The 11,727-nt window shown below is 41.0% G+C and overlaps 1 protein-coding gene across 1 annotated transcript in view; it reads right to left on the minus strand.

Moving 5' to 3' along the window:
• The window catches only part of UPP2 (uridine phosphorylase 2), a 30,409-nt gene extending 22,394 nt beyond the window's left edge, over window positions 1–8,015 (minus strand). Inside the window, 3 exon segments of the mRNA XM_045560293.1 lie at window positions 3,504–3,567; window positions 3,569–3,619; window positions 7,954–8,015. Coding sequence (XP_045416249.1) covers window positions 3,504–3,567; window positions 3,569–3,619; window positions 7,954–8,015 — 177 coding nt within the window.
• Between the last annotated feature and the right edge of the window lie 3,712 nt (window positions 8,016–11,727).

Consider the following 11,727-nt stretch of genomic DNA (forward strand, 5'->3'; position numbering starts at 1 on the left):
AAAAATACAGTAAGTAAGGATACAAAGGAAATAGGAGTGATTGCTGGAGTCAAAGCATTAAACTTTACACACCCAGAGTTCTCTTTTCCTTTGAAGATAACACTATTAATAATGCTTATAATCTCTGTGAAGACAAGGCTGAGTTTTTGGGTACTGACGGAATATGTCCTCTCTTCTTAGCTAGGATTGCTGCCCCAGGATTTAAAAGAGTCAAGAAATTGAACATAGAATGTTCTCATTCAAAGATAAGAATTTGGCCGGAGGAAGGCAAGTTTCTGAGAAAAGCATATGTGAAAATAAATCGGACTTTACCTACTGCCTCTAAAAATTCTGGTTAAAGTTAAATGGCCAGTTCTGATCATTTGGAACTACATCACCTGCTCCTCAGCCTACGCACACGCACGCACATGCACACGCTTTTGCCTCCTTTCCAGCTAAATGGCTCTGTCGGTAGAGTTGCTCTCTGGTGGGACAAAATGGGTTCTAAACAGGGCAGTCTTTTTTTTTTTTTTTTTTTTTTTGAGACAGGGTCTCGCTTTGTTGCCCGGGCTAGAGTGAGTGCCATGCCGTCAGTCTAGCTCACAGCAACCTCAAACTCCTGGGCTTAAGCGATCCTACTGCCTCAGCCTCCCGAGTAGCTGGGACTACAGGCATGTGCCACCATGCCCGGCTAATTTTTTCTATATATATATTTTAGTTGACCAGATAATTTCTTTCTATTTTTAGTAGAGACGGGGTCTCGCTCTTGCTCAGGCTGGTCTCGAACTCCTGAGCTCAAGCGATCCTCCCGCCTCGGCCTCCCAGAGTGCTAGGATTACAGGCGTGAGCCACCGCGCCCGGCCAGGGCAGTCTTTTTATCCAAAAGAGAATCCACTGAGGGTTCCATAACCAGGTGGGTAATAAGTTTATACGGTTGGATACTGGTTATGCCAGAGTGTGAGAGAGTAAGTGCTGATGAAAATCCAGTCAGGCAGAGAGGTGACAGCCGGGGATTGTAAAAAAGATAAGACAACGTGTGAGTGTGTGTGTGTGTGTGTGTGAGAGAGAGAGAGAGAGAGAGAGAGAGAGGGAGAGGGAGAGAGAGGGACAGAGAGGGAGAGAGAGAGAGAGAGGGAGAGAGAGAGATACATGCGAGCCCCCTTATTTTCATCTCTAAAACAAAGCCATCCATCCCAGCAATTTCCCAGAAACCAATACTTCGAGTACCAAAATGCAGTGTTGTTTTTGGTTTTGTTTTTCAAATAGAGGAAGAGCCACTGCTTTTTTCATCAGACAAACCTAAGGTTTAATCTCTGCTGTTTTACTTACTAGTTGTGCTGTGCCTATTACGGACAAATACACATACACTCTATTTGTGTTACAACACTACACGTATGTTTGAGCCTCGTTCCCTCATTTATAAAATGGAGCTGATAACTAACCCCTTAGTTGCTGTGGTGACTGAATGTGAATACCCTTTGCACACGCTGTCCAGAGTCTGATATACAGAAAGCACCCCACAAATGGCAGAGGAGAGACAGATACCTAGATATGTAAATAGCAGATCACTTTCTGTCTCAAATACATACGCTAAGTCTGTTCAATTTATCAACTAGCTGTGTGCCTTAGTTTATTAATTATGATGAGTCTTTTAATTAATCAGAGTCATCCCTAGATAAGGGTCCCGGGAAAATCATTGTGAGATATGAACGTCAAATCTCACATTTGAATTCAGCCAAAGTCTGATTAATGAGTGTCAAAGATAGCCTTGACCTGTGACTCTTGGAACATAAATAGCAGTAGGGAGAGGGGCTACTTTAAGAAGATGAAACAAAAGGTGGAGGAAGACCGCACAAAGGCAAGGAGCAAAGGCAGAAAGGGCTGGGGAAAGGGTGGGTCCTCCCGCTGCCAGGAAATCCCCCCACACCCTCAAGCCTGAGTCCCAGGAGGGAGGAAACTTAGCACCTACTCATAACCAACATCATAGATCTGTTTCTTCTCATTTTTCCTTCCTTCCTTCTCTCTCTCTCCTTCCTTCCTTCCTCCCATCCTTTTCCTGCTTCTTCCTCCCCTTTCCTTCCTCCTCTTCCTCCTCCTCCTTCTTTTTAACCTCCTCCTCCCCTTTCTTCACCCTCCTTTTCACCCACTGGGTAAGTAAAAGACCTGGGATTAAATAATTATGGGCTATTCTGAGTTACTGTGACTCAAAGGGTCCACCCAGTGCAGTGGGCAAGAACCCTGGAAACTGGGTTTGGAAGAAGTGGGTCCAAGTCTCCGCTTTGCCACGTTATGGCATAACTTTAGCCTTCTTTGACCTCTCTGAAGGCCTTTTCTTTGTTTTACACAGGATATTGATATCTGCTAAACCCACCTAAAAGAGCTCCTGTGAAGATTTAGCAAGATAGTAGATGTGAAAGCTTTTCTTTTTGTTCTTATAATTGTTAAAGAAATGAAAAAAGTCACACAAAAACTGCATAGTTCTCCACTGGTGGAACTGTAAATAGATACAGGCCTTTTGGAAAACAAACATTCTTTAAAAGTTCATTCCCTTTGACCATTTCTGTAATTCGTCCTAAGCAAATTGACTTACATGTAAAAAATCTTGAGGTACAAAAATAATCATTTGAGTCTTATTTACAATGGAAACTACTTTAACATAAAAGTCAAGAATAGTCTATGCATTGTGTGGCACAGCCACTGGATATCCATAAATAATGTGCTTCAAAGAAAATGTAATAATGTTGGGAAATGTGAATGAGATAAAGTTAAATGAAAAAAATGCAGAATGCAAAGTTATATAATTGCAACTATCTTAAAATCTATCATTAAAAAGATTGGAAGAAACAAATGGGTCGAAGGTGTCTATGTTTAGGTGGTGGGACTATGGGGTCTTTTTTAAAAAATCATGTTTTTTTTTATATTTTCCCAATTTCAAATAATGAATACAAACTGTTTTTACAATTAATATATACATAAGATGAAACAAACAATACAGAAGTACAACTTTCCTGGCAGTATTCCATAAACAATTTTCTTATGAAATATTTCTTATGAAACAACAAAAATCTTAATGATATGAAATACCAATAATAGTTATTTTCAAGGAATGGAATAATATTACATTGTTAGTTCTGTTGAATTATTTTATGATTTAATAAAATGGGAATTACTGAATTCAGCTATAAATATAGTTAAATAGAGGACTAAATCTATTAAAACATAATGAATTTTGAACACCCAGAAATATTGTCAATAAAATTGTATATGTCCTCAGGGACCAGAGCAGCCAAATGATCATGTTTGCACTAGATTTAGTTTGGGAACCTTTATGTCTTGTTGAGGTAGAAATGATTGTTTATAATGTACACATTCTAAATTGTTTCAGAGAATGAGTGTGACTTCAGTTCCTATTGGGACCTCTGACGTTTCTCTAGCCAAATATGTAGAGTTTATTTTGGGAAAGTAAGAAAAAAAATTAGTAGAGAAAACTCAATCACTTTTTCTGAAATTAGAAATATTTTTACCTTTACGACTCCAAACATTGCTGGTAAGTTGTGTGTTTTCGTTCCCAAATCCCAGTGATAGAGAATCTTCATCCACAGAATCCAAGTGAGAATTTTTAACATGAACAAACCTTTCTCTGGGGAAAAAAAAAAAAAAAAAACACACATAAAGAGTATGTAAAGGAATTTGGAAAGAAAGCCCACAAAAGAGAAAGGATATCAGTCTACATCCATGAATTCTGCTAGCTCAAATACTGGATACAAACCTTCTTAAGGTTCAATGATCTGTTGAGAAGCAATGTGGCATAATGACAATAATCTTGGCTAACATTTGCTGTATACTTACCATGTGCCGGGCAAAATGCTAAGCATGGAAACTGCATGATGACATGAAAACTACATGTAATAAATACATTAACTCACTTAATCCCATAACCACTCTGTTAGCTAGGTAATATTCATAGTTTGATGGACAAATGAAGATGCCAAGGCTCACAAAAGTTGAGAGACTTGTGTGAGATTATACAATCAGTAGATTACAAAATAGTCATTTCTATTCAGTTCTGTCTGAACCTCATGGTCATCTTCTTTCTTTCTTTCCAGTGAGAAGTAAATGTGGCAGGACCATGGGGTGGAATCAGAGAGGTGAATAGGAACCTGCAGAGATTGAATTTGGATATGATATGATATGATATGATATGATATGATATGATATAATATAATATAATAGGGGCAAAGAAAGAGTGAATGGCACATCGTTCTGGAGAACAGGATTTAGAGTTTATGGAGAAAAGGAATGCTCAAGGAAAAGCATGACGAAAAGTGAGGCAAAAGAGCTTGGAGAAAGGGAACATGAAGTAAAAGATCTAATGTTAGTAAACACATGAAACCACAGAATACAAAACTATTGCATGAAGGTAGGTGAAACTTGAAAACAGAAGCTAAGAAGCAGGACACGTCACCGTAGAAAGTCTACTTGTCCAGCAGGTTTCCTCCACTGGATGTCAGAAGAGAATGTGGGAGAGAGTACTAAGGAGCCAGTGGAAAGACAAGCTTGCCACAGAGAAAGGACTAGCGCGGAAGGCCTTAAAGCCATCCTGGGTGTCAGCCCATCACTCCATACCCAGTGTGGTTCAGTGGCTACCTGTTCACTTCCACTAACCCTGGGTGTGACATCCGAGCCACAGCCTGGCCCACGCCATCCACTCCTGAGTAACGCCACGGCTGCCAGTCCTCCTCCTCCCTCTCCTGCACCAGCATTGCGTCCCGCACAGTCAGGCAGCCTTAGGCTCCCACGGGGATCCTGTGTGCCCTGCCAAGGGGACATTCCTCACTGCTATCTCCACCTCTCTGCTCACTTCTTTCCTTCCTTCCCCACTTTCCACGGGGATTTGTGTATGCCTGTGTTGGGTGTGTATGTGTATGTAATCTATGAGTCCGGTAGTTTCTTTCAGCTCCGCAGATAAAAGCTTTCCAAAGTTCAGCATGCATGAGAATCTCCTGGACACTTCATGGGCTCCTCTTTCAGGAATCCTGACTCAGCAGCTTGGGGGTGTATGTCAGAATTTGCATTTCTAACCTCATTGGTGCTGATGCTGCCGATCTGAGGACCACACTTTGAGTAGCACTGCCATCGAGGACTCCACCAGCCATGCTGAATACATCACCTTTCCATCCCAGTGGCTGCTGCCCTGGCCCAGGCCCCATCAAATCAGCGCTAGCCAGACTACCAGTCCTTCCTCTCAGTAACATAGCAGCAATGCATGACAGGGAGCTGACTGCTGCTATAGCGATGACCTGAATTCAATCTAATTCATGTTTGTGAAGCACATCATCCATAGCATTTGGTTATTTTGGTAATAAATACATACCATTTTAATTATTCATGATAACAAATTATCGACCCCACACTATGGGGGGCCAAGACATCTTTGCCAAGAGCTACCTGGAACTCCTTTGCTCTTTGTTCCTCCCATTTTCCTCCATATGCATTTCTCTCCACATGCCTCAAAACATCTTTACAAGCCTTGCATCTTTCTGTATCTCCATTGACTCTCAACCTGCTTGTGCATTAGAATCACCAGGGAACTTTTTAAAAAACACTGATGACCAGGTGCGAATTTATTTAGACTCCCTGAAAGTATTTTTAAAATCTTTCCAGATGATCTGACACATAGACAAAGTTGGCAACCCCTGCTTCAGCCTTTGCTCCTCAAACATCCTTCCCGCTTCCCTTCCATTTCTCACCTATCAAAATCCTACTCATTTTTCAGGGTCCAATTCAAATATCGCCTCTTCCACAAAGGCTTTTTCAAGCATCTTCTCTCCTTGGTCAGTATTAATTTTTGTCCTCAGTGCATTCCGAAAGCATTTGTTTCATGCTGACACTGACAGCATTTCACATTGTAATATAATTAATTTTTTGTCTCCTGAGAAAGATTGTGAGTTCCCTGATGCAAGTTGTCTTATACATCCTTTAATCCCTAAGTCTTAACAATTGAATTAAATTTCATTGTTTAGAACGTGGAACAAAATGCTAGTAATTTCCTCTTCAAAAATATTTAGAGTAACAGATTCTTAATTAGTGATTACATCATACCTGGTTTCAAAAATAAACTATTCCATGCTGTTAGTACACTTTACTGCTTCAGAACAAGCCTCAAAACCTCACAGCAAAAGGACACCTCCTGTCTTCTCTTGTGAGAGGCAGGAGCACACTTACCCATGGTTGCTTGTTACCCAAAGTGTGGTCAATGAACCAGCCAGCGTCAGCAACCGGAGGTTGGCGGGGCGGGGCTTGTTAGAAATGAAAAAGCTTAGATTCCACCCTAATCCTACTGAATCAAAATCTGCATTTTAACTCTGTGTGATTCACAAAAACATTAAAGTTTGAGAAACACTGCCATCCACTTTGTCTTCTTCAATTCTACTGCACTTTCTGCTTCACTCTGCCAAGGCTACTTTCATGATCTGAGATTTTCCTTTGGATTCCCAACTGAATATGAATCAATACTCTATAAAAGAGTTGCATTCATCTTCCCTAGAGATTCTAAACTCTAGCTGCATATCAGAGTCGCCAGAGGGCTTTAAAGAGTACTGATACCTGGACCCTATCTCTAGAAATTCTGAGTTAGTCAGGGAGCCTTGGTGTTTTTAAAATCACTGATCTATTCCACCTTTACTATCTTCCAGAAGAAATTCTCAAACCAGCATAGCCATTCATTATATTCTCTTGTATTAATTATAATACTCCTGCTAATTCATTAGATAAGATATTCTTTTAGTTTTCCCTGATGGTCTGTCCCCATGTCTAGTGATCTCTTAGAAAATTTGGGGGAATGTCTATAGAAGATTTTGGTCCTATTAAGCTCATCAAGAAGCACTTCTAAGATGATCGCTCTATCAGTGACCAAAGAGTAAGGGTGTTTGTGATTTCATGCCAAATTCAACCCAATATGAGTATGGCTATTGCAATACTTTGATCTTTCTAAAATATACAATTTTTACTAAATAGGCTTTCAGGTACTATTTTCTCCTCAAACTTTTTTTCTTTTTTGCACTTCCTTTCCTATTCCTAACACATGGAATAAAGTCTTTTAGCAAATCATGACAAATTACTTAGCGTGGTCAATATTGAATATTGGTAATCAAAGAAAAGAGCTGGCTGGGAAAAAGTTTTTCCTTATACCATGACCTTCACCTTCATAATGTTTTTGTTTTCTCTCTCTCCTTGGTTTCCCTGAAGAAATGAATATGGCAGGAGGCTACCTCTGTTTGGGCTGGGTAAGTGGAATGTTTCTGAAATGCTGACAAGATTCAGGCTGGAAGGAAAGACATGAAACACAACTCTCAACAAATCAGAGGGAACTCACAAAAATTCCTTATGCCTCGTGAAGATTAATGCTCTATTATGTTCTGTTAACCTAGGGCAGGAATTGTAGCTAGATTTGTAGGCAGCTTTGGCAGATTAATGTCTACCCCTGGGATGAATAACATTCCAGTATTTTAGAAGTAAATTCTACGTAAAGTCCATCATAAAGCATATGAAATCACCCCATAATATGCTGCAACACAGTCAAATTTCCCTTAGGCACTGGGAAGCCCCTGTAATTATTTCTCGGATACAGCCCATAGTCCTGGAATTAAAGGCTGAACTGTACAGTGAATCCCAGCCTGAACTTTGAATTTGTTTATTCCTCAAGGTTGATTTTTGCATGTCTTTTGTGACTTCTTTTGCCACAATTTCTGAGATGAGCCAGCCCCCTGTCCTCAAAAACCAAGGAATAAAAATATCATTAGGAAGAAAATTTGCATTTTTATTTTGTTTTATATCCTGAGCTATATTCCAACTAGATAATCTCTAAATTTAAGAAATTTGCATAACCATAGAGGCCCATCATCTAATCATTTAATATAAAATCCAAGGAACATCTGTCTGATCAGAACAGATAAAAAAATCAAAATTACTCACCCAACATATGTATTCCTGTCAGATCTCATGGATCTATTGGAGGCAGGTAAAACCGAAGCCATACTTCATGCTCTGTGGATAGTCACTCTTAAGTTGATGTCAGGAAAGGGAAATATTGTGATTCACTATTAAATTATAGATCTTATCATAATAGCTTAGTTCCAAGTTAGAATGAAACCCTCCTGTAAAACTTATGTTTTCTTCTGAAATTGCTAATGGAACTTTTCCTTTAGCATTTAAAACTCTTATCAAATCAAAAATACCCTCCCTAATATGGCCTTTTATACTACAGCCCAGCTCTCAGGGCAGCACTTCTCCAAGAAGATAGGCTCCCTTTGAAGGTGTGGCAGCTTCTCTCTTTGACCAGGTTGATTAGCTTGTTAACTGTTGACCAGAGCACCTTTTCTTTCTTTTTTTTTTGAGACAGAGTCTCACTCTGTTGCCTGGGCTAGAGTGTCGTAGTGTTAGCCCAGCTCACAGCAACCTCGAACTCCTGGGCTCAAGGGATCCTCCTGCCTCAGCCTCCCGAGTAGCTGGGACTACAGGTATGTGCCACCATGCCCAGCTAATCTTTTCTATTTTTAGTTGTTTGGCTAATTTCTTTCTATTTTTAGTAGAAGCGGGGTCTTGCTCTTGCTCAGGCTAGTCTAGAACTCCTGAACTCAAGCAATCCTCCCGCCTCAGCCTCCCAGAGGGCTAGGATTACAGGCGTGAGCCATTGCACCCAGCCCAGAGCACCTTTTCTTTACATCTGGACTTGGGTCGTACATCTAGCGTGGGTCTGATGTTACAAACAGACTTATTTGCTTTGAGACAATTGTAACTTTGCCCAAGATATCCGAAAATCCCCAAGGACACTTATCTTGGAAAAGGTAGTGACAACTACGAGGCAAAATACTCCTGAACATGTGTGTTGTTGCCCTTCTAAGTTGGGGCAGTAGTTCCTGTTGATGGTTTATAGTGATACATGTGTCTCTTCCCTCATGACCCGCCTCAGGCTGGTCTACCTGCTGTTCTTTCGCAGCAACCACCGGCAGCTTTGAGACTCAACATGCCTACTGACTACCACCAGGACCTGCACACTTTTATTTGGTATTCCAAGCCATACCTCTCAATTTGTTTTTAGGGTAAAATGGGGAAGACCACCAAATTCCAATCTGGCATTTACCTCTAGCTTTGACAGGTGAAAGTGTTAGCTAATTAGATAAGTGTTAGGTAATTAATTACTCCAGTGAATTAATTAGTCTAATTAACACATCTGTTTCCAGTGCAGATTCCGTCAGCCAGTGATCTTAATCACTAACAGCACCAGGTAATGCCAGCTGAGATTTATGGATCCCACGTAAGAACGCCACCAGACCTTAAGGCAAGTGATCTCATTTGGGTGAGGTTCAGAATAGTACTGTAGAATCTATGAAAGTAGAGTACTAATTAATGAATGTCTTCTGGGCAGTCTCAAATTATTCTCCCCAATTTCAATTTTCTCAAGACTCAATTCTATTGTTACGGTACATTGTTTGGCAACAATTTTTTTTATTGACTGTATTGCAAAGGGCCAGTCACCTGAACGGGAATGTGAAAAAGCTTTGTTTTTAAACAGTACGCATGCAGGTGTGTACAAGGAAAACTGTGACTCAGCCGCCGGGTGTTTTGCAAACAAAAGCTGTGTGTCCTGCAGTGTCCCACGACTCGGCATAGCCTTGTGATTGGGAGGGCCCTGCATCAGATCCGCCACATCCATGTGCCACAGCGTCTAGCCTGAGACAAAACACTTCTCATCATCTCCCTCCACGGTGCAAGCATTTTCATATTCTCACTCCCATGACAATTTTCTATCTGGTGTAATTTTCCCCCTGAATCCCTAACACCGGAAAAAGAAATCAGAGTCCTGGTGTGGAACTGGACAGCATTTAGGTCTCTCTTCAGTCGGCATGCTTTCTGCTGGATCTGGGAGCCTTGCACTTGTAGACTTAGAACCATGCCTACCCCATAAAACAATGCTCCTGTCGCTCTGGGGAGGGCCATAGAGAGAAAGTTGGAGTTCCCAGAGCCTTGCTAGGACGTCGACCACATGCCAGGCATTATGATAAGTCCTGGGAATTCAGAGAGGATGAGATGGATGGTGTCGGCTCTAAAGGGATTTACATTGTAGTGGGGAAGAGAGATGAGTGGCAAAGAATGTGACAGGCACTATGAAAACTCAAAGGAGAGCCACCAAACCAGACCGAGGGGCAAGGGGGCTTCTGGGAGGGCGTGATGCCCGAGTGGAGGAAAGAGTTACCTCTGAAAAATATTGCTGAGCGTGGAGATGGGGTGAATATGAGAGCCCTGTGCTCCTGGCCCAGGGAACAGTGTGTAAAATGCAGAGAGATGACAGAAAGAGTGTCACATTTAAAGAACTCTTAGTAGCACTGTGGTTTTTATTCCCAAGGATTTGCACCAGAACATCTCAGATGGGGCCTTGGTGGCTTTCAGTTTTTTGAGATTTCTGGTATTGTAAAAAATGAAGAAAAACTAAAATGGGGTTCCACTAATTATAACATACTTTAAATGTTTACATTTAAGGAATTGGCATCTTAACCCTTTTCATAGTGCTGTTTAATTGTGCTATTCACAAGACATTGCTGGATTTATTTTTTAAAATCCTTAATTCATCACACACTACAAGTTTAATGGAACACAAAGTGTAAAAGTGCCTTAAAGTTCTTCTTTCAGCCCAGTGAGTTCATCCATATATGTATATGAAGTCTAATTTTAGACCAAATGGGCCCTCTGGGCCCACCAGGGTAGGTCTGCCTGTCTGAGGCCATGCCTTGGTGATATTTCTCTTCCTCCCAGGCCAACCCTGGGACCAGAGCCTCAACTCTTAGGACGCCTCTCCATAAGGCACTTAGCAAAGGTTGTATTGGGTCACCTGAGGCTACAGCACTACCCCAGAAACAATGCCCCTTGCACATACCCCAACCTCACAGCCTGCACAGCAAACTCCTCTCATCGACTTTCTTTTCCTCCTTCTTCTCTGGCAGATCTGTTCGGGTGGGGACAGGATGACGAAGGGCCCTACTTCCTGCCACCCCAGAGTCCTCTGGCTCCCCCATTTTGCCCACAGCACTAGCAATGGCTTGAAAGAGCTTTAAAAATGTCTTAAGCTATCCATTCTGATGCTAAGCAGTTTGTTTTTTCATTTATTCATTCAATAAATATTAACTGAGCATACACTATGCTCTAGGAAGTCTAGGAATTGCTAGAGATAAAGGCATGCATAAGACAGCTCTTGCTTCTCTAATTTCTTCCACAAAAATATTGACATTCCATGAATAGTGAAGACACAAGTTACCACACTTCTCGTACTAAACCTCCATATGTTAAAACACATGTATTAAATGTATCCTCAGCATTCTCTTTTTCATGCTGAATAACTAAGCCTTATTGAGTCTTCTGATCTTTCCTTAAGTGTTTATTTTCCAATTCATGGATTGTAGCTGCTTCAAATCCTTTCTGGAGGAGGGACGCTATTAGCAAATACACAATGCTTTCTTGTATAGTATAGATGTGTTGCAGTTTAACATTATTCCACATATATGCCAAGAAAACGTACCTTATTTTCTATTAGCCGTCCAATCTTTCTCACTATGCCCACCCTCCTGGGTGTTGGGGCAGGGGGTAGTGAATTTCAACTTGCCGATTAACAGCATCTCTGTGTCTTTGGTTTAAATAGTTTCACCTAGACGACTCATTTTTCTTTTAGGTATAGGTTCAGTCTATCCCACTTGC

The sequence above is a fragment of the Lemur catta genome, chromosome 8, assembly GCF_020740605.2.
Source record: "Lemur catta isolate mLemCat1 chromosome 8, mLemCat1.pri, whole genome shotgun sequence".
Classification (NCBI taxonomy): Eukaryota; Metazoa; Chordata; class Mammalia; order Primates; family Lemuridae; genus Lemur; species Lemur catta.